The sequence below is a fragment of the Neomonachus schauinslandi genome, chromosome 8 (genome assembly GCF_002201575.2).
Source record: "Neomonachus schauinslandi chromosome 8, ASM220157v2, whole genome shotgun sequence".
Taxonomy (NCBI): domain Eukaryota; kingdom Metazoa; phylum Chordata; class Mammalia; order Carnivora; family Phocidae; genus Neomonachus; species Neomonachus schauinslandi.
In genome coordinates, this window is record NC_058410.1 from 103,125,496 (window position 1) to 103,149,789 (window position 24,294).

The 24,294-nt window shown below is 37.2% G+C and overlaps 1 protein-coding gene and 1 pseudogene across 1 annotated transcript in view; one reads left to right on the plus strand and one right to left on the minus strand.

Moving 5' to 3' along the window:
• The window catches only part of LOC110582196 (CD2 associated protein), a 133,429-nt gene that overhangs the window by 85,248 nt on the left and 23,887 nt on the right, over nucleotides 1-24,294 (minus strand). Inside the window, exon 2 of the mRNA XM_021692137.2 lies at nucleotides 14,749-14,909. Coding sequence (XP_021547812.1) covers nucleotides 14,749-14,909 — 161 coding nt within the window. The remainder of the gene's footprint in view (nucleotides 1-14,748; nucleotides 14,910-24,294) is intronic.
• On the plus strand, nucleotides 22,273-23,733 carry LOC110581977 (annotated as a pseudogene).

Genomic DNA, 24,294 nt, shown 5'->3' on the forward strand with positions numbered 1-24,294 from the left:
ACATATTGCTCAAGACCTAGAAACATTTTAAGGACCTTCAATATTATCAGAGACATAATCACATCTAAGAATATTAGCTATAATAAATCTTCTGAGGGCACAAAACATAAAAGGAAAGGCAGAATGTGAATTAGAAGTATATAGACTACACTGAATAAAGAAGACTCAGGTTTACAACCTCCCCAATACATAGTGCCAACTAAGATGTTTAATCACAAATATCAAGTGACCTCAAAGCTCTACGTAAAACTACAGATAAATTTGCTTTGAGCTCCACCTCCTCTTCCTCTGGAACCTCTTCCTGCTACAATCCACAACCACCAGATACACACACACACTCACTCACCAACCTAATTTTCCCTAATTCCTGGACACACAGTGCCTCCAAATTACTCTTTGGCTATGATCTTCAACAGCAAATCTCACTGACTCCTATGAAGTGTTACTAAGGTGTCCAGTGTTTCTTCCTTCTTCTGCCCTTTACTTCCTTTTACCTAACCAGCCAGTAAATAAACTACTAACACAGTAGTATCTATTTTCTACCAACTTCACTTCCTTTCCTAACTTTGAAAAATGACTCCAGGAAATCCAGTAAAAAAGAATCCTCACTTGGGGAGTATCATGTATTGACAAACAAACTCAGAAAAACTTTGAATTTCGCCCTACAAATGAGGAAAACATCCTACAAAATAGGTAGTATCAATGCAAAATTGGCCAAGAAAAAGACAATGTGGATAATCTTCATATAAATAAGAATGCAATTACACTAATTTGTTCCATAGATATGGAGTAAGAAGAGGCAATTTAGAGGGAGGCAAGAAATACAAGCAAATGAGAGGGAGCTAAAAAGTTTGGAAAGGATACAGTTATTCTTCATCTATTAAGATAATCAAAGATACTTAACTCTGCACTAACCAAAAACAACTTAAAAGATGATCAATAAAATTCACAAACCACTTCTTCATGTTTTAATATATCTTCATAATAATTTGGTTATCTAATCATAGCCCATGCATGATCATAATCTGAAAAAAGAAAGCAATTAATTTCTGTATCACAGAATTAAATAAACATCACAAAGAATAATAAAAACCAGATTAAAGGGCAAGAGTCTTTTTTTTTGTTTCTCAAATGAAAGAGGTCATCCTAAACTGAGTCACAGTTCTTATGCTAATTAAAATTTAAGGAATACACTTAATGGTTTTAATATAACATTAAGGATTTCCAAAAGTGTTATTAAAACTAGTACCTCCAACTTTACAAAACATAAATCAGAAGATATGGAAAAGTGATATTACTAAAGATGTATGAATCTAAGCAGAACTAAATGTTTATTTAATATGTCCACTGTTTTAGCTTTGGCTGCATCCATTAGACCCATGTTTGAAAACGAGGTTTGCAACCTAACAAAAATGGTTTACCCTATTCCTAAAGTTTTTATTTTGTTTTTTTAGAATGTAAGTAATAGTATATAAGGAATCATGTACCTCAAGTCATTAGGTTTTCATTTTTATGTCTAAATTAAATCAGATAGTAGCAAAGAACCTTTAAATCCAAAGTGAAAGGACCAACAGGAGAAAATCTCCTTAATATGAAATAAGTATACACCTCCTGAGTGCCAACATATCAAAACCATGAAGGAAAACAACAGATATAACAGGACTATTTTGAAAGTTTCTAAATTTATTCTTTCCCGCAAATATGCTATTCTCCACACAACTGCTGCCTCTCCAACTTGGACAAAGGGCCTTCCTATTGCAGCTGCCCCTCCCCCACTGGAAAAGACAAAAGTAGGAAAAGAGAGAGAAAAAGTTATGTACATTCATTGTCAATGGAATCCTACTCCTTTCTCTTTTTCCATCACAAGAATGTTAATGAGAGCCAAGAGAAGTAGAGTGGGAAAGACACTAAATAAAGAACTCAGACATACTACACTGAAAACACCCCAGTAATTTATAATGGTCACATTTTTCATACTAGTTATATGGATTTAAAAATGTTATTTGTGCTTGCAGTTCTAGGATGAAGGGATTTTAGGATAAGAACGGCAGGTAATGAGGGCTAATATATCTATGACTCAAAAGACATTAGACCTACATGGAGATCCTTCTCCCAAAGCTGCTAGACTCCTTGAGGCCACAGATGACATTATCATGCAGGCAATGAATGCTGATCCAAAAAGCAAGATCAGGAGATATCCCAGAAGCCCAGGTTCTGGCACTCAAACATTCCAAGCTTCAATTATTTCTACAATTTGAAATACCTTAGCAGAAACAAAATGTATTAACTCCTTAAGGGGAAAAATCAGAATTTAACTTTCCAGGTAAGTCCAAGGTAAACATTAACATGATTTATATAATAATGTCTTAAATTTAAATTTACGGTTTAAATATAGGATATAAAGGGGGAAGGGGATACAAATAATTCAGTTAAAAAAATTTTCTATAGATAACAGTCTGTATCTACCACATTCCTAAATGTGGAAGGAGGTTGGAGGAGGGTTATAAGGAAAGAAATGTAATTTTCACAATAGCCACTTCTATATTCCTTGAATTTTGTTTCAACATGTATTATTTCAGTGATTTTTTTTTTTAAATAAAAAATTTGGTGTGCTCACAAACAACAGTGCTACAAGTCAAATTGTTCCAGGGCATTTAGAGAAAGATCTTAGTTGTATGAACACACATTACTACGTCTAAATCCTTACACATCTTTTCTAGCATTACCTGTACTGAACTATTTCGTTAATACAGTGAACACAGCCTACACAGGATTCAGAATATTATCAAAAATATCCCAAGTCACAGAACAAATTGCTCTTAATCAGTGTGTATACTTAATGTTTTACAGTATATAACGAAATATGTACTACAATGTATCATAAGTATAACTTTGATGTTTTATCTACTGTTTTTATTGTAATTCCCAATAAGTTGTCTTCCATTTAGTATTCTGATATCTACAGTTGTTTTCTCATCTAATGTGTTTCAAATAATGAAAGTAAATCAAACACAAAATTTTCTCCTGATATAAAGCCAGCTTCCTGAACTATTCTATTAAGGTCACCAATACATCTCCTAAAACTTAAAAACATCACTGAGGTTTATCTAAAAGAACAGGTTTCATAAAATAAGGGATTCAAAAATATCAAGGTAACATAAAATCATGTTGACATTTCCTTCATTAAAAAAAATTCTTGGGTGCCTGGGTGGCTCAATTGTTGAGTGTCTGCCTTTGGCTCAGGTCATGATCTCAGGGTCCCGGAATCAAGCCCCACATCAGGCTCCTTGCTCAGCAGGGAGCCTGCTTCTCCCTCTACCTGCCACTCCCCCAGCTTGGCTCACGCGCTCTCTATATCTGACAAATAAATAAAATCTTAAAAAAAAAAAACACACAAAATCTGCATTCTTCTAGAAAAATGTGATAGTAAAAAAACAAGAAATCACTAAGATGCTTCCAAACTAGCCACATACATCAGATCATTATCTTATCCCCATATTGCCATTTCTCTTTAAAAGTAACTTTTTAAAAGTTTTTAAACACACTTAAAGACTTAATGTCTGCTTAACCATTTAACCCATGGAATACAGACATAAAATGCAAGATAAGTTGTCAAACTCCCCAATTAAAAAAAAAAAAAAAAGACTCAATGAGGGGCGCCTGGGTGGCTCAGTCAGTTAAGTGTCTGCCTTCGGCTCAGGTCATGGTCCCAGGGGCCTGGGATCAAATCCAGCATGGGGCTCCCTGCTCAGCAGGCCATCTGCTTCTCCCTCTGCTGCTGCTCGCTCTCTCTGTCAATTAATAAAGTAAAAAAAAAAAAAAACTTAAAAAAAAAGATTCAGTGATTTGATTTAAATCTTTTTCTAAATGAGAAAAATATTGCTAGAAATTTATGTCAAAATAAAGAAAGAAGGGCGCCTGGGTGGCTCAGTTGGTTAAGCGACTGCCTTCGGCTCAGGTCATGATCCTGGAGTCCCGAGATCGAGTCCCACATCGGGCTCCCTGCTCAGCAGGGAGTCTGCTTCTCCCTCTAACCCTCCTCCCTCTCATGCTCTCTGTCTCTCATTCTCTCTCTCGCAAATAAAAAATAAAATCTTAAAAAAGAAAAGAAAAGAAAAGAAAGAAATATCCAAATGACTTTTATTCACTTGCCAGCTCCCCAAAATACTTAAATGTTAAAACTTTTGTTTCCTTGTTCCTTATTATATCAAAAAGTCTAAAATATCTTATCAAGCTCTGAGAACTCTTCAAAAGGAAACAAAATTTCATTTTAAATTTAAAACGATGGGAAAAAGCAACTCATTTACCAACATCTGAGACATCAATGAATATATCCACTTATTTTTTAAAGTAAAAAAATCATAATAACATCATGTAATAACCTATAATACCATCAGTATAAAGCTCACAAGAAAGCTATATCAAAGCTCACAAATAACATCCCTTATCCACACTGTCCTGCAAATACTCTTTAAGTACAACCAATAAAAGTATTTATTAATTTCTTTTAATATCTTATTTCACTCATATTTCTCTGCTTAAGAGAAACTAGCTATTACTACACCATTTCTAAAAGGAGAAGTTCTTTCTATGTAGTGAGTTTTTAGACCATTAAGAATATGCACTTCAATCTCTATTAAAATGCGTAACCATCTATCTGATGGTTACCAGAGGGGAGACGGTTTGGGGAGATGGGTGAAATAGGCGATAGAGATTAAGAAGTGCACTTGTCCAGTGATGAGCACAGGGTGATGTATGGAACTGTTGTATCACTGTATTGTACACCTGAAAGTGTATAACACTGTATGTTAATTAACTGGAATTAAAATAAAAACTTTAAAAAAATGCATCACCATCTAGATGGAATAGATCAACTGTTTCCTTAGTCCTCCCACTTAAGTACAGTTAAAAACTCTAGACAATACATATTAAAAATAAACAGATAAAAATATTCTGAAAGTGGAGAAAAGTAGACAGATCAGCCAAGAGAGCCCAGGTTCCTCAGAACCTGGTTAGTGAGCTGACAAAGTTTTCTTTTTGCCTCATATATTCTAGACTGAGTACTGGAGAAACCAGCAACTGTTACTGCCCATGAGAGGAGAGGAAAAAAGCTCCAAGAAAAAGTCTGCTCTCTCCAGCAGAAGGACCAAGAAAAGGGTAACCTAGCAAGATGGAAACCAATCCACTGTAGTCAAATAGTACAGAGAAAAAGAAATCAAACTGGCAGGGAGCCTAGACTTCCACCCTCACCAGGCTGTAACCAGACCACCCACTCACCACCACTACCCCATTTTTCCAGCCAGCGTGGTGTCAGACAAGGCCAAGTGGAGAGCCAAGACTCTCGTACCCACCGGGTGGGAATGAGCCCCCTTTTCCTCTCTGTCAGTGGAGGCCACAAGGCAGCACTAAGGAGGCACACCTGCCCTTTCATCAAGGGGGATTCAAGGACTAGTGAGCCGCAATCCTACACCACTCAGCAGTAACAAGCAGCTCTTCCCTCTACAAGTGTCCACAGAGACAGAGTGGGGAACTAGACTTGGAGGTAACTCATTCTTTTTTCATCACAGCTTTTCTCTTTAGTAAGATACAATTTAAATGTAAATCCAAGGTCCTCAACCAATGTTATGATTTTTAAAAAATTACCGCCAATACTTCTACCAGGACATGAACACAAATCCTCAGCTTTAAATAACATGTCCTGACAAATGTCGGCTTTCTCTCCTTTCTCAGTAACTAACTTTCCAAAGGCATTTTAGTGGAGCCCCTTTATCTTCTTAGAACTACCTTTTCCATTCCGAAGAACTTAACAAAAAAAATTAATTTCCACCCGATCACTTTTCTAAATACATCCTGACTCCAAAGGCCATGTTCCTTTCCTAATGTCATGCTATCTTCTCGACATAGCTCTAGTAGAAAAGACCTATCAAAATTAGTTTTACCCTAAGGAGCTAGATCTTACACAAATCCGAACACACTAAAAGCTTTTTTATTGTCTAGCCTCTCACACACAGTTGGTCCACTTTTAAACAGACTTGATCTGTTCCACCACAACCACCATGAAGACTATAGATTTGGTTTAGAGAAATAGGCTAATCAAACTAACTGCTTGTACCATATTTTCTCATTTTAATTACTTCCTTCTTTATTTTTGTCCTTCCTTAGAAACAACTAGCTTTGGGGCGCCTGGGTGGCTCAGTCAGTTAAGTGTCTGCCTTCGGCCCAGGTCATGATCCCAGGGTCCTGGGATCGAGCCCTATGTCAGGCTCTCTGCTCAGTAGGGGGCCTGCTTCTCCTTCTCCCTCTGCCCCACGCTACTGCTTGCTCTCTCTCTAGTGCTCTCACTCTCTCAAATAAATAAAATCTTTAAAAAAAAAATTAACTGCTAGCTTTTTTAAAAGAGAAATTAGAAAAGTTCTAACTTATTTACCTATTTTATTGTTGTTTGATTTAACAGTACCTGGTATAGTATAGTCACCAGGAAAAAAAACCTATTTGTTGACTAAATTAACAATTTAGGTGATTTCCTTCTCTGACTTTCCCTTTATGAAATGGATGGGCAATTCCTGAGCAAAAAAAAATAATAACAACAGGATAAAATAATAAATCCATAATGTATCTACTTGCAAAGTACAGACACTCAAAATCTAGAACACCCAAAGTAAAGTATTAAATGCCATTTTCCACCTCCCACAACTCACTTTTTTTGCTTTCAAAGCACTCGTGACTATCAAAATTATCATCTTATTCATTCATTTTTTCATTTTTGTCTTCTCCCCACCATTAGAAAATAAACTCATAAAGAGAAGGGAACTTACTTGTTTTATCCACCATTGTGTGTCCCTAGCATCTATAAAAGTCCTAACACATAGAAAGAACCTTGGTAAATATTTAACAAATGAATAAATAGCAAACAGAAAACAATAAAACAATGGAGAGGCAGGGTATGAGGAGGATATGCCACAGTATTGCCACCAATCTTACTAAAACATAGCTCAATAGAGAGTGCCTGGGGAATCTGGTTTCTTCTTCTTTTTTTTTAGATTTATTTATTTCAGAGACAGAGAGAGAGAGTGGGTGCAAGCACACGAATCGGGGGACGAGCAGACGGAGAGGAAAGAATCTCAAGCCGACTCCCCGCTGAGCAGGGAGCCCAAAATGCAGCTCAATCTCAGGACCCCGAGATCATGACCTGAGCCAAAACCAAGAGTCAGCCACTTAACCGACTGAGCCAACTAGGTGCCCTGGAAATCTCGTTTCTTATCAAGGATACTGAAGAGTCCCATTATCTAAAAAAGAACTGAAAACCCTGCTGTAACTGCTGCAAGAGACATGTGGTTGATGAAAACTACAGGCTTCAAAAAGAGCTTACTGAGAAGTATCCCTTACTTGGTTGCTGTTAATCTTACTTACAATAAAGAAAGCTCTTATTTTACTTATATTTAACATAACTCACTACCTGGACTACATGAAGTTTTGTACGAAAGCATGTATTCCTTGTGTTATGCCACCCCTGAGATTTTAATGTTGTTACTACAGTATAAGCTATCCCATTCTTACTGATACAATGGGCCTTCTATTTTCGCTTTTAAACTTTGTTTTTCAGCACCATTTCTAGGGATGGAGGCAGTAGAAAAACATGAATGAAACTGTTCCATTTTATAAAGTTACCTACAGATAATTTTACACAAGCATTACAAGTCCTGCTTCATTTTCCAAATACCATTATTTGTACATTTTCTGCATGTTTCCATTCCATCTTTAGTCTTTGCAATGCCCTCATGTCAAATCTCAAGTTTAGTTTTGGGGGAAAAAAAAGTTTGTTTCCATAAAATTGCATTTTGAGGAAGCAGTTTGAATTTTCTTCTTCAAGGATCAATTCTAAAGGTTATCAGAAGCATTTAATTTTGTAATTCTAACATCCTTCAATTATGTTGATGCTACTAGAGAATTTCAATGGCTAAGATTCATATCACTTTGTCTTTAGATTCTTAAAAGCAGAGAATGTTACAAAATGATCACATTTCTCCAATAACCAGCACATACTATGTAAAATACATTTCTCATCTAAAAACAGGCTGACATTTGTCTATTACAGAGCTATCAACTACCAAGTCCTTGGTCCACCAACTATTACCAGTATGACTTTGGGCATAAATGACATATTCCTTGTCTTACTTTCATAGATGTCAGAATAAAGTGAGAAAATATATGGGAACTTGCAAAGTCTTAACACAAATAAAAGGTATTATGCCTATTAACTCTCCCTTTGCTTCCATTCTCACTGCACAACTCTGATTTCCGTTACTATACTTTATAGCCTCAACGCTCTCCTCTTTCATAAAACCTTTCCTTCTCACTAAGATTAATCCATTAAAGCATTCTATTCTCCCTCTCCTGTCTCTAAAAACTCTGTGATTTCCCTAGTATCTTTTAAATAGTCTTAATACCTTTACAGGATACTCAAAATGCACAGTACCACTGGCTTTAATCCATACTTTTGGCCTTAAATCCCATTATACACACCCCCATAGAAAAACTTACATTCAACCAAAATAGTCCATTATTTTTACCATAAAACACTTTGCGCCTTTGTCAGACATAGAGCACACCGACTATTCTTCTAACTTCCTATCTTTAAAGACCAAGTCAAGTGTTACTTTCAACATCTTTTCTGAAAAGTATTTTTTCCAAGATCCTTTAGCACCCATCATCTTTACCACACGTTTGACTTCAGCCAATAAAGCACTGCAATTTATCCTTCTGTTTTCACGCTGTTATCTCCCCCAATAAAATAAGTTGTGGGAACTCTTCTCACCACACCCCAAAATACTTCAGACAATTACTAAGTATTTGTTTAATGGAGGAGTGTTTACTTTGTTTCATCTCAATTACAAAGACCCAAAGTGCCAAATATCAACAAGTCACAACACTGACACTGAATCTCAAAGTTTACACGAACAAATAAATCAGACACTTGACTCTCTACTTTAGTCCAAAACACTGAAGTTGAGAATGAGGAAAGATCTGATAAACTAGCAAGTTTCTTCCCAATTTTGGCTCAATTCTTAAAACATTACAAATCTGTGAGGAAAGAGTAGACTATTCAAATTTTTTTATGTGGAAAAAATTTAATTACTGCCTAAATCACATCTGTACAAAAAGTAAAGAGAGACTGATGAAGAAAGACTTATACTGAAAAATCAAAACTTTAAAACTAATGAAAACATAGATTATCTTTAAAACCTCCCTGCTCCCAAGTTATACTGAGACAAGCCACAAAAAGCACCATTCTCATCGTAGTACTTCTTAGTGTGAATACTGTGAATTCTGTATTGTGCAAGAACTCAACAAAAATGGACAGAAATATCTGAACAAGCTAGAAACAGGAAAAGAAATTTAAATGGCCAATAAATGTGAAAAAATGCCTAACTTCCCTCATAATCACAAAAATGAAACACTGAAACATGTGGGTATTATTATAGATCTCTAAGATTAGAAAGAAAAAAAAAAAAGAAAATCTGATGGTATCAAATGTAAAAGAACATGGAAGAAAAACTCTTTTATACTACTGGTAGGAATTTAAATTGGTGTAATTATTGAGAAATTAGACAATGTCTAATATAGCTGAATATGTGCGTACCCTAGGATGCAGCAAATTCTCAGCTATGTATATAACCTACAAAAGGATATTCATTGCAGCATTGTTTTGAATAGCTAAAAAATGAAAAATAGTCCTATTTTACCTCATAAAATGTGATGAAGACCCAGAATGGAACACCACAGGACTGTGCAATCTCTACTATAAAACTACATGTACATTCCTAAACATCTGACCTTCTGGGGGGAAAAGAAAATCATACACACTAAAATACTACTGATTAAGTGAAAACTAAAACACTAAAAATACCAGTGATTATGCAAAAAAAAAAAAAAAAGTGTAGGGTTTGGGACATACCAATTTAGACCTATGCAACTTTGGAACCTGAGCACTAAAATGAAAATAAAAATAAGTAATAATAACCTTAGAAAATGGATAATAAGTGGGTAATAACTTAAGGCTGCCCAAGCAGATGACAGACGGATTCCTCCATAGCTATTAAAAATTCATAAAAACAATAAGGTAGAAAGGTTGGTTTATGGATGTTAAGATAGTGCAGAGAGGAGAGGAGTCAAAAGATAGAACTTTATATGCTAGGACTGTCAACTTTGAGGAGAATACCCAGGTACAGATAATCACCTTAACAAAAAAAAGGTTTCACTTAGGGATGCCTGAGTGGCTCAGTTGGTTAAGCATCTGACTCTTGGTTTCGGCTCAGGTCATAGTCTCAGGGTCCTGAGATCAAGCCCTGAGTTGGGCTCCGTGCTCAGCCTGGAGTCTGCTTGTCCCTCTCTCTGCTCCTCCCCTAGCAAGCTCGCACACGAGGTGTCTCTCTCTCTCTCTCTCATTCTCTCTCTGGAATAAATAAATAAAATCTTAAAAAAAAAAAAAAAAAGGTTTCACTTAAAAGCTTAAAGAACTCCTGGGGCACCTGGGTGGCTCAGTTGGTTAAGCAACTGCCTTCGGCTCAGGTCATGATCCTGGAGTCCCGGGATCGAGTCCCGCATCGGGCTCCCTGCTCAGCAGGGAGTCTGCTTCTCCCTCTGACCCTCCCCCGTCTCATGCTCACTCTATCTCATTCTCTCAAATAAATAAATAAAATCTTAAAAAAAAAAAAAAGCTTAAAGAACTCCTGTTTACATAAGCAAGCAAGATGAGAGCCTCTCCCATTCTTACAGAAGTTATAATTCTACACTCTTTATCACAGCTCCCTTTACCTAGTAAATAACACAACTTTCCCATTGTCCTGACATCATTCCTCTATTTACCACTTTTTTAAAGATTTATTTATTTATTTAAGAGGGAGAGCACATGTACAAGCATGTGTGCAAGTGCGGGGAGGGGCAGAGGTAAAACTCTTCAAGCCGACTCCCTGCTAAGTGCAGAGCCCCACCTGGGACTCGATCCCACAACCCATGAGATCATAACCCAAGCGGAAACCAAGAGTCGGATGTTCAACCAACTAAGCCACCCAGACGCCCCCATTTACCAATCATTTATGAGCTAACTACACAGTGTTATAAAAATATATTGTAGTCAAAGTGATTATGTTATGTATCGCATTGAAACCCGTACTGAGTTTTAAAAAGTTGCAACCTGACAATTATGCCAATGTCTAAATCACACAAAATACTATTTGTTTATGCACAGGTAAATATGTATAAAACTATGTTATTATAAGGATACATATAATTTCAGAATATGGAGTTTGGGAGGAGAGGGAAATGATAAGGAGGTTAACAAAACTCAATTTTATCTATAATGTTTATTATGAAAGTAACACTCTAAAGCAAAAATGCCAAAATGATAACATTCTATACATAAGTTCATGAATCCTTGGTTCTATATTGTTTTAAACTATTTTTTAAATCACGTAAAGATGAAATAACACTGCAAAGGGACAGTGAAATGAACAGTTTGTCATAAAACAAATTTAGTGTCCATAAACGTTTTTTTCAATAAGCTGCAAAAATTATTTGACCTTTCTATCCATCTTCCAGCCCAACTGGAATGGAATATCAATGTTCTTCAGTACAGCTATCTGAAATAATAACAGGGACGTGAGTCTTTTAGAGGAAGCCTGGTTAGTTCTACCATCCACTCCATAGTCTTACATTACAAGATAACCTACGTACCTTAATGTAACAGTACATTAAGCATAAAAGGCTTATTTTCAAGGGGACAGTGACTTATAAATTCTAACTTTCCTTTAAATCTTCATATACACAGCTGAAGTAATAAAGCCAATTTATTATCTATCGCTGTTGATTGCCTGTGGTTAATTTTTTCAATAAAAATTTTACTTTAGAATAATTTTAGGTTTTTGGAAGAGTTACAAAGGTAGTACACAGAGTTCCCATATCCCCTTCACTCTGTTCCCCTAACATTGTATCTTGCATAACCATATTACACTTGCCAAAACTAAGAAATTAACACTAATACATTACTACTAACTAAACCACTGACTTTATAAAGATTTCATCAGTTTTTTCACCAGTGTCTATTTTTTTGTTCCAGAATCCAATCCAGGATACTACAATGCATTTGGTAATCATGTCTCCTTAGGCTCCTCTAGTCAACATTAGTTTCTCAGTCTTCCCTTGGTTTTCATGACCTTGAAATTCTTTTTCAGCCCTGGTCAGGTATTTTGTAGAGTGCCTTCAATTTAGGTTCATCTGATTCTTTTTCTCACGCTAAGACTGGGATTATGGGTTTGGGGGGAAGAATAAATACCACAGAGATGAAGGGGATACACAATAACAACATAATATATCACTGATGATGTTAGCTTTGATCACTTGATTATGGTGGTACTTGCCAGCTTTCTCCACTGTAAAGTTACTATTTTCTTCTTCCATCTATTTTTTTAGTCCAGCCCATTCCTGAGGGATGCTTTTGAGGGGAGGGGAGGGGATGGAGGGAAAGGAAGTATCTACAAATATTTGAAATAATTCTGTGAGATTTCTCCCTTCTTCCCATTTATTTATTTACTCAACCATTTATCTTTATCAGCATGGACTTAGTTATATTTATGCTCCACTTTGGGTAATGATCAAATACTGGGTTATTCTGTTGCTTAAACCGTTCCAGCTCTGGACACTGGAAGCTCTTTTAGATTGGCCCCTATTGACATTTTTCGGTTTTTTTTGAGCACTTCCTTACTTTCTGGTACTATGAGATGCTCCAGGGTCCACCACGTATTTTCCTTGCCACAACCCTAAAATCAGCTATTTGTCTAAGGAGCCCTGCTTCCTTTTATTGGAGAATAATATTTAGAAACCAAAATCTGGACACTGGGTATAGTCATTGCTACTGGTGTGTCTAACTTTCCTTTAAATCTTCATATACACAGCTGAAGTAATAAAGCCAACTTATTATCTATTGCTGTTGATTGCCTGTGGTTAATTTTTTCAATAAAAATTTTTTCTAGGTTTCTAGGCTGTCTCAGTGGAGAGAGCTGAGAAATACATGTATGTGTATTAACCAAGTTAATACAAGTATTAACACACACATATATAAATATATCTGTATGTGTTGGTACATATCTTAAACTAAACATGAGTTCATACTGATGTCTCCAACTCTAATTTGGTACCCTGTGGTTACTTTTTAATCCCAGATTATGCTTCCCTCTATTATCCAAGCATTTTCAAACTGCATCCTCTATTCTCAGGCAATTCATTCAAGTCAAGTTCTAGTGTTAGTTGTACTGAAACAGTAAAGTAACATGTATTTCAAAATGGAGTCCTGTGATAGGTCATCTCCACTACTGGGACAATACATCAGCACACAATTAAGAGAACTATATAAATACTTAACTTTAACTTATTTTTCTTTAACTAGTGTTCTATTACTTCAATATATTATCTCTGAAAAGGCACTTTCCTTTTAAAAAAAAGAGAGAAATGAAATGAAAGGTCAATGGCATGGCTTACTACACACTATCAATATATCATTTTAAGTATAAGAAAACAGAGAAATTATGTGGTTTGACCTATATTATTCCACCAGCAAAAAACAAAGCTGGAACTTGACTGTGTTTTAATCCATTTATTCTACTCCAATTTCCAAATCTGCATTACACTCCATTTTAGGTTATAAGAAATAAGTCGATTTATAAAACAAAAAATAAAAAACAAAAGTGACCTTCTCCTATAAGTTCAAGTCCCTTTTACAGCTTTTCTTAGTTGTTTCAAGAGATAAAATATAGTTAGGTAAAGTACAGTTAGTTCACTTCTGAAATCAACTAATATTACAGTAGGAGTTCATATTTAGAGGTAAAACCATAATTAAAATAAACACAAATTATTCAGGGAACAAATATTTACTAAATATCCACATTGTGCAGGTGGATATTACTACGTAAGGTGAACAAACTAATGAGACACATTCTAGCCTTCCCAGAAGAACTCATAATCATAATCTAATGAGGCCAGGGATACAGCTAGGTATAAGAAAACTAATATAGGAAACAAGACAATTATAAGTGAAGTATAAATATACAGATACTCTATTTTTTTCCTTCTCTGAACTACTGAGAACTTTGTTTGCAAATGATTTAAGAATCTTGATTGTTTTCTGGCAGAGGCAACTAGAATATTTACTAAAAAGGGAATGTTTGGTGGTTAAAGAGTAAACTGTTACTTTGATAAATACCTGCTGCAATGCTGAAACTTAACAGAGGAATCTGATATTTGCAAAGGGACTACAAAAGTAACAATATACAATTAGACTTGAGTCAACTATCCTGGATTTCAGTTCAAATTCTAGATCTTCTTAGCTAGTCAACATTGGGTAAACCATCTCATCTATATGTCACCATATTTAAAATGGGGTTATCATCTGCCCTACTTACAAGACAGTAGGCTCAAATGAGAATGTACACAGCAAAACTACTTTGTAAGTAAAAGAGTTCTACCCAAATGCAAAGTACCATTTATTTTTTTTAAAAGACAGGTAGATACATACATACATATATAAACACACATGTACACACCATACACACAGTGTTATTATCCACCAGGACACCAAGCAAATGTAGAGTAAAAAATACACCATGAACAATTTAGTTTTTAAAATACATGTATTTCTTAAAGTTAAAGGTTAAATCCTATGAAGCTAAAGCTAGAAATTTAAGTGAGAGTACTAACCTTAACAAAATTATCAGGAAACATTCCTCTTCTCCCATTTAGTTCTCCTTCTAGCCATCCTTCCTCCTGCAGTTTTTTCACATTCCTGATGATTTCACCAACTCGAATAGTTAATTCATCATCATGTACAGCATCGTAGTCATACTCCACAATATAGTCAACTAAAAAAAAGAAAAAGAAAGGTCTAAAACTTAATTCATGAAATACTATTAACCATTTTAATAAACTTAAAACTAAGGAGCCTGTTTAACAACAATAATATTACAAAGACATTATCCAGACTTACTTCAATGATTTTAAATATTTGGCTACATTTGTAAATTTCTTGATTGCCTTAGTATGAAACACAGTACAAATTTTAAGTAGAAGCCTCAATACAATATATAATTCATGTCATAACTTGTTCTTATGGTCAGATGTATGTATTATTAGTGACAGATAAGCTCTATAGTGGTCCCTATGATCCCCATCTCTTGATATTCATGGCTTTGTGCAATTCCCTCTCCTTGACAGGGGGCATGACTTATGACTGACTTCTGACCAACAGAAAATGACAAAGATGATAGACTTTATAGGACTACATAAGATTACAATGTCCATCTTGCTAGGAAACTCTCACACTTGCTGGCTTTCAAGATGCAAGCTGCTTTGCTATGAGCTGGCCTACCAAGAAACTGATGAAGGTCTCTGGCTGACAGCAAAACCTGAGGGCATCAGTCCAACAGCCCACAGAGAACTAAATGATGCCAACCGCCATGTAAGCTTGGAAGCAGATCCTTCCCCAGCTGAGAGCCCAGACCTGGCTAACACCTTCATTGCAGCCTTGCATAGTACCCAGTTAGTCACATCCAGACTTACTGAATCACAAAATCTGTGAGATAATAAAATGTGTGTTGTTTTTTGTTACTACATAACAGAAAATGAATACACCCTGAAGATTAGTTAAGGATCTATTTTACCACCTTTAAGTACAGAATTTTAGATTATAGGACATCATATTTGCATACTATTAATATTTTACAGGGCTCAATACAGGAAAGCAATAACAGATTTCCTATTTAAGATGGCAGACTAGCCATACCTCCATTCATCCTTTCTTCCTCCTATAAGAATGATTTTTTAAAAAGAATACACACATACACACACACAAACACACACACAGTTACAACCAAAAGAAGGGATAAGGATTATGGGCAGACATTGTTGGTTGCCAAACCAACAGCCTTTACTACAAAGGGAATGTTTGGTGGTTAAAGAGTAAAGTGGGAGTACACTGACTCCCGACATCCTTCTTCCTTTCTTATTGAACCCCGATTTTGTTCAGGTATTTTGAGATCTTGTACTTTTACAAATGCGGCTTCCCTCATTCCCAGAGGGTTAAATCTTTTCTAGTCCAGACCAGGGCTTTTCAAATACTAATGTACAATCAAGTCATCTTATTGACTTGCAGAAGTCATCTTGTTGAATCTTGCTTAAATGTGTACTCTGAAAAGGCCCTGGATATCTAATGCTGCTGGTCAAGGAGGCAATGGTCTAAAGATAATTTATTTACTAAAGACAATTTATTTATAGTAATTTCACACACACAAACATATATGCATGCACACACTGGTTTTCAAATACACATGTGATAGATGGATTCTACCCATAAGATATGAGCAAGGGTTCGCGGAAAGTTTTATCCAACCTTAAAAACAAAACACAAGGAAAAAAATGTCTTCTTGCAGACTTTAGATATTCCTCAGTGAGAATGTAATGCCCAAAACTGCTATAACTATTTAAGACAAGAAAAAGACTAAGAGATTGTCTTAATCCCTTCTTAAGACAAGAAAAAGATTATGACGGAAAAGAAGAAAGAGGAAAATGACCTAGATCTTTGCTAGACTCATCAAACTGCATATTAACCAACAATACCACTAGTTTTCTTATTACAGAAGTAGTTTTTTCTTAACCTTTTTTTATTTTTTTTTAATTTTTTTTTTAAAGATTTTATTTATTTATTTGAGAGAGAGGGAGAATGAGAGACAGAGAGCATGAGAGGGGGGAGGGTCAGAGGGAGAAGCAGACTCCCTGCCGAGCAGGGAGCCCGATGCGGGACTCGATCCTGGGACTCCAGGATCATGACCTGAGCCCAAGGCAGTCGCTTAACCAACTGAGCCACCCAGGCGCCCTTTAACCTTTTTTTAAAGATTTATTTTAGAGATAGAAAGCATACATGAGCGGGAGGGTCAGAGAGAAGGGGAGAGAGAATGTGAAGCAGACTCCACACTGGGCACAGAGTCCAACTTGGGGCTCGATCTCACAACCCTGAGATCACGACCTGAGTGAAACCAAGTCAGACACTTAACCGACTGCACCACCCAAGGGCCCCAGTTTTTTCTTAACTTTTAAGTAAATTTTAGACAGGATTTCTACTTGCAGCTGAAAATCCCAACTGGAGAAGAAAGCCAAAAAGAAATTTTTCAAATTTATGAAAATGGATCCATAACTAATAACCAAGAATAAAGCCCAGAGAATTTCAGGAAACTATAACAGATACCAAATTGCTCTGCAGAATCCCATAAAAGCTAGAAATTCAGAAAAGGAGGGCTTATGGGAAATGCAAAACTGAAAATGGGAATTACCTCTACATGGAAGAGCTACCACTCACTATCAACCACAATAGTTCTAAGACAATAATGCTAAATAGGCAGGCATTTTTCTCTGAAGGCCAAAAACTAAAGGGTTAATCCCCACCCTCCACCTCTGCCCCTCCCCCAACACACACACACACACACACACACACACTTTGGGGAAACTAGTATAGCTCCTATGGATGAGCGCTGGTTTCTTATAGAAATGACTACTGATTTCCAGAATTTAGAGGTCTCCACAGCAATGAGCAGCTCCCTGCCTAATAACTGTAAAATAAAACACTTAAATTCTACCTACATAAATAGTGTCCCCAAGCTTATTATTTATTCATAAATATGAATAGACTATAGTTAATCATGAAAAACCATAATAAAATGAAAAATTACTCCTGGATGAAACATACATCCACCTTCCCCCTTCTACCCTCCAAAACAATGGAGTCCTAAAGCCATTTAGGGGTAGAAGAGCATAGTGGGGAAAAAGGGGGGGGGGGGGGGGGGAGGAGGAGTCCAATATGAGAAGTTAAAGACCAAGAAGAGTAAAAGAGGTATCCAAAATTGGGGTGGGGGTAGAAGCAGGAGTCAAGCTATCAGAGCCAGAGTACAGTAAGGAGAGCATCCACATACGGGGGCCTCCCTAGTACAGCTTATCAGCACTCTAACACAAGGTAAGGAAGGCATCCAGGTACAGGCACCCTGACATGGTGTTTCAGACCCCAAGCACAGTGGAGAGGGCATCCAAGCTGAGGGGTAGCTTGGTAAGGGATATCAAAGGTCAAATGGTATTGGGGGTGGGTGGGAGATTTCCATGCAGAGTTATGGAAGGGTAAAGGTGATCTAAAATGAGGACTAATAGTCCAAGGAGAGTAGGGTGTTTGCGTGAGGGTGAAGAGTGACAACAGAGATGGAAGACTAGCTACATCCAGAGGATTGATCAGGTAAGTAAATATATTAAAGGTAATAGAAGCCAAGCTTCTCTGTGTCAGAGAAGGGAGTTGCAAACATAAAGGAGAAAAAGCTAGATTCAATAATGTGATACTAAATGAGAAGTATCACCATGAACTTACAGTTTTCAATACATAAATATACACACACATAAAACACACACACACACCAGCTCTGTCCACTGAAAGGGCCTGAAACCAGCAACAGTTCAATAGCAATGAGCAAACCTAATGCTGAGATCTTAAAAACACCACTTTCTACTAAAAGGAACTAGGAATCCTTGGGAAGACAGGCACTTCTACCACTAAGGCAGGAAAAGTACAAGATAAGCCTGGGACACAATATTATGTCACAAAGCAAGGAAGTTAAAAAAAAAAGATAAGGTGATGCCAAAGGACAGAGAGAAGTGTGATATCAAAAAGGCTCCCATTGGCCAAATCACAACAATTTGAGCATCAAAATAAACAATGACAGTAACAGAATATATCCCATTGAATAAAGTAAGAAATCATGCATCCATGCATGTATAAATAAATGTTAATTTTTTAATTCTATGGTTGGATTGTGATTAAGTAGAAGATCCTGGCTTGCAGAAAATACACACTAAAATATTCAGGAGAAAGACTATTAGTCAGGAAAAATGTCTTTGTACTGTATTTATTTCTACAATTTACCATTTCAAAATAAAAATTGTGAACATGTACAAATTTTTATCCTCAAGAGATATAACGAAGTTCATAAAATCAGAACAGACTGCTATAAAAAAAAAAAAAAACTAAGAAAATAAAAAGGGTTGAGAAATCTGTATCTTCCTGGGCTCCTGGGTGGCCCAGTCAGTTAAACATCTGCGCTTGGCTCAGGTCATGAACCCAGGGTCCTGGGATCGAGCCCCGCATCCGACTCCCTGCTCAGTGGGGGGCCATGCTTCTTCCCCTCCCTCTGCTGCTCCCCCGGCCTGTTCTCGCTCTCTCTGTCAAATAAATAAATAAATAAAATCTTAAAAAAAAAAAAAAAGAAATCTGTATCTATCAGCATGTTTCATTAACTTTTTTTCTCTTTTGGAGAGGTGGAGACAAATCCAAGAAAGTTTTCCAGAAAAGGTAAAGCAAAAAGATATAAAGAAAATATAAAAGACAGATGACCAATCCAGACAATTCAACATCCAATTAACAGTTCTGGGAAAAAAAAAAAGAGAATTGACAATGAAATAACACAAGGAAATACTCCAAAGCTAAATGAACAAATCTTCAAATATAAAGAGGTCTATGAAAATCCAGTACAATAACAAAAAAGTAAGTACTCACATCTAGATGAAATTTCATAACAAAGATAAATATAACCCTGAAAGCTCTCTGAAAAGAAACAGAGTTCATCTACAAAAGAATGAGAATCATCAGAAGACTTCTCATTGAGGACACCAGATTCTACAGAAATAAAAAGGCAAGGTCACTTAAGTATTAAAGGAAAATGAATTCCACACTCAGCCAATCCGCAGGCAAGTATAGGGTGTAACATTTTCACACAGGCAAGGAAAAGGAAATTAACCCTACATATGACCTTACATGCTACCCAGTAAAATAAAAAATATGAAACAAAAGAAAGGAAGACATGAAATCCAAGAAATAGTGGAGCCAATCCCAGAGAGTAAGAAAAGTGCTAAGGGTGCCTGGGTGGCTCAGTCGTTAAGCGTCTGCCTTTGGCTCAGGTCATGATCCCAGGGTCCTGGAATCGAGCCCCACATCAGGCTCCCTGCTCAGCAGGGAGTCTGCTTCTCCCACTCCCCCTGCTTGTGTTCCCTCTCTCACTGTGTCTCTCTCTGTCAAAAAAATAAATAAAATCTTTAAAAAAAAAAAAAAAGAAAGAAAGAAAAGTGCTAAGATGGTAACTGTGCAACAAATCTAAGGAACAGTCTAGACTAAGAAGGAGACAAAAATTTCTAGGAGGTATTTGGGGGCAAAGAGGAATGAGGAATAGACTGTTTTTTAACTAACTTTAGATTTTTAGAAGCTAATAATACATGTGGTAATCACTAACATAGTAAGAGTATAAAATGCCAAACAAAAAATACTGGACTTGCAGTTTCAGCTCCAACACATGAAAAACTTAGAAGCTGTCACTCCCACCCCTACAACAAGAAAAAAGCTAAACAAACTGAAAGTCACTGACTTTCCCTGGACCCATCAGAGAAATGAAGACACAAGGCAAACTGCCAGCTCAAGATATGGAGAGATGGACATACCCAGGAAGTCAAAGCCAAGAAGTACTAGATCACCTCAAATACAAACAAGAAGAACCATAAACTGAAAAGAACATTATATTAATTTCCCAGGGCTGTCATAACAATCACAAACTAGGTGACTTAAAACAATAAAACTTTATTCTTTATAGCTCTGGAAACCAGAGTACAAAGTCAAAGTACCAGCAGGGTTGGATCTTTCTGAAGACTCTGAGAAAGAATTGCTTCACACTCTGCCTTCGCTTCTGGAGGCTGCCAGAAATCTCTGGCATTCCTTAGCTTGCATAATTCCAACCTCTGCCTCCATCTGCACATGACCTTGCCCTTCTGTGTGTCTCAAATCTCCCTCCCCTTACTCTTAATAAGAACACTGCTCACTGGATTTCTGGTCAGTCCTAAATCCAGGACAGTATTATCTTAAGATCCTTAGTTACATCTGCAAAGACCTCATTTCCAAATAACATCACATTCATATCTATACCAAGGCTTAGAACTTGGACTTACCATTTTGGGGGCAGAAAGTTAATCCACTGCAAACACCTAAATGGTATTTTTGATTAACTACTACAGGCTGAACATGGAAGAGCATCACAGTAGGAAACTTCTGGGAACCACAGTCTCAGGATTCCATCTGAGGAGTAGTTCTTAGGAAAACTCAAGTTCTTAGGAAAACCCAGACAGCCAGGAAGACAAAAAAAGGACTCTAAAGAAATGTGAAGCCTCTGGCACCTATACCTAGAGCAAATATTAAATACAACTCTTGGACAGACTAATATAAAATCTCACACTCAATATCTGTTTATCTCAGCTCCTATTCCCTAATAATGTCCAACTTTCAACAAAAATTATACATCATGCTTTTAAAAGGCAAGAAAAAACACAAAGCAAGCATCAGAGACAGACTCAAATATAATACATATTTTGGAATCAGACAGGGAATTTAAAGTAACTATGATTAATATGTTAAGGGTGATAATGGGGAAAAACAAAAATACAACAAGCAAGAACAGATGGGTAAGGTAAGCAGATGGAAACTCTAAAATCAAAAGGAAATGAAAGAAATCAAAAATACTAATGGAAATAAAGGATGCCAGGGTGGCAGATTACTGCCCCAGGTAATGAGGGGTGCGTGCTGAAAGGGAAAAGTGAGCACCACAGCAAAGGTGGTGTCTCAGAGGGGATCCACAATGGTAGCACCTCAGAATAAGGTTTCAGGCAAGGTAGGATGCATGGCAGCAGCCACTGAGATGCTGGCCAGCTGGTTGGTGACCTAAACTGAAGGGACAAGTGGCACGCTCAGCATCCACAGCCCTGAGCCCTTGCCTCAGTTTTCTAAAATTCAGGCTCCCTTCCACCAGACCTTTACACCCAGAATCAACAACTTTATCAACCCTCTCCTCCCCCAGCCCCTGGAGTTCTGTGTGGAGCAGGGACCAGGAACTTCCAGCACTGAGATCCGGCCCTGAGGGGTTGACAGGTAACAAGAAGGTCCCCGGTGCCCAGGAGGAGGGAACTGTGCAGAAGGGGGAAGTGACTGGGCAAAGGGGTACAAGCTCTCTGCACCTACCCCCATCTCCTCCCTCTGCCATTGCCCATTCTGTGCAAGCAGCCCTCCTAAGCACCAGGGCCGTGGAGGTGTCCTGGTAATCACCACTAATGGAAGCTGCCAGCACCACCATCTGGACCTCAGAGAAAACGGTCAGCTTTACCCAGAAATCAGTATGCACAGCACACAGGCAGAAATGCTCCCAAGGCTCCTGACAGTTCCGCAGCAGGGGCAACAGGCAAAGGGGCAATCCTTGTCCCTGCTCAAAGATGACACTTCAAATGAACAAGAGCTTTTCTGTCAGAAGTTAGTTGCATCAGTGTTGTATACTTCATTTCATGGACTCAGTTTCAGACTTGAAGACCAACAAAATTAAAAGAACAACACTGAATGAACTGATTGAGTATGTTTCAACTAATTGTGGGGTAATTTGTCTAATCAGTGTATTGTGATAAAGTAAAAATGATCAGTGCTGGCATCTTCCATACTCTTCCTCCAAGTCATAATCTAGATTTTGATCCAGAAAAGGATGAACTTGAGGCCTCTTGGCTTCACATACAATTGGTGTCAGAGTTCTTAAGATTTTTGGAGTTTTGGTTTGGAGAGCATTGCAAAGTAATGTATGGACCAGAAATTTGTAAAACAGTTCCTGACCTTTTCAACAGTGAAGATATCTCAGAGAACAGGAATACCTGAAAACTGTTCTGCACTGAATTTATAGGAAATTTCTTGGATTAAGAGCATTTATCAGGGGCGCCTGGGTGGCTCAGTTGGTTAAGCGACTGCCTTCGGCTCGGGTCATGATCCTGGAGTCCCGGGATCGAGTCCCGCATCCGGCTCCCTGCTCGGCGGGGAGTCTGCTTCTCCCTCTCCCGCTCCCCCCTCTTGTGCTCTTTCTCTCTCTCACTCTCTCTCTCAAATAAATAAATAAAATCTTTAAAAAAAAAAAAAAAAGAGCATTTATCAGAAAACAAATTAACAACACTTTCCTCAGTTTTATATATGAAACCACATTTCCATGGGGTTGCTGAACTCTTTGAAATATTAGTAAGTTTTATCAATGGCTTTATGCCATACCACTGAAAGCAGAACATAAATAATTTCTAATGAAGGCTTTTATCGTACACTTACTGCAAAAGGATTAGCTTTGTCCCATGCTCAGCTAGCCTACTGTGTTGTATAGTTTCTAGGGAAAGATACAACATTAACATAACCAGAGATCACAGGACTGCTAAAATTTTGGCCAAAAACATGCAGTCAGAAAGAGGTGATGCTTTCAGAAGAAACTGAGAAATCTTAGATGTCACTGAACCAACACAATTCCAAAGAACTAAAGAGCCCCTTTTTAAGCAGATATCCAGATGTGTGTCCAGTTCTCAATTTTAGGTTGGAGAAAGGGTACTGCACACTTCTGGAATAATGAATATATTCTTAGTTTGAGGAGAATATTAATAAAATCCTGACAATTACATTTGGCAGTTTGTAAAAAATCTCCAATGAACACTGGAATTAGACCACTCATAGCACTGGTGTACAACACACTGAAAACCCTAATGGACATAAAAACGGCAAGCTTTCCAACAATCTTACTAGCTCACCCAAAGATGAAAGACAAAAAAGAGTAAAAGAAGAAATTGGAACACAAAGAATTATAGGGAAAAATCAGAGCAGCAAAAGCTAAAGAAAGCTTAAGAAAAGCAGAACAGTGCTTACAACATGCACAGTATTCTCAGCAATAGAAGTGACAAAGAAAAAAGCCTACACCACTACTGGATAAGCACAATTTTGTACACTGTTTTGAAACACGTAAAAAAAAAAAAAATTTTTTTTTAATTAATTTATTTATTTGACAGAGAGACACAGCAAGAGAGGGAACACAAGCAGGGGGAGAGGGAGAAGCAGGCTTCCCGCAGAGCAGGGAGCCCGATGCGGGGCTCGATCTCAGGACCCTAAGATCATGACCTGAGCCGAAGGCAGACGCTTAACGACTGAGCCACCCAGGCGCCCCGAAACACGTAAAAATTTTGAAACAAACTTCATCAGTATAACTAAAGGGCCAATTTTATTTCCAGCAAATGTAAATGAAAAAAATATATAGACTAAACATAGCTCTGTACTATACCATGGTCACAGTACATTGTAACCTTTGTCTCATCATTGATTTACTGTGTCACTTTCAAGTTATG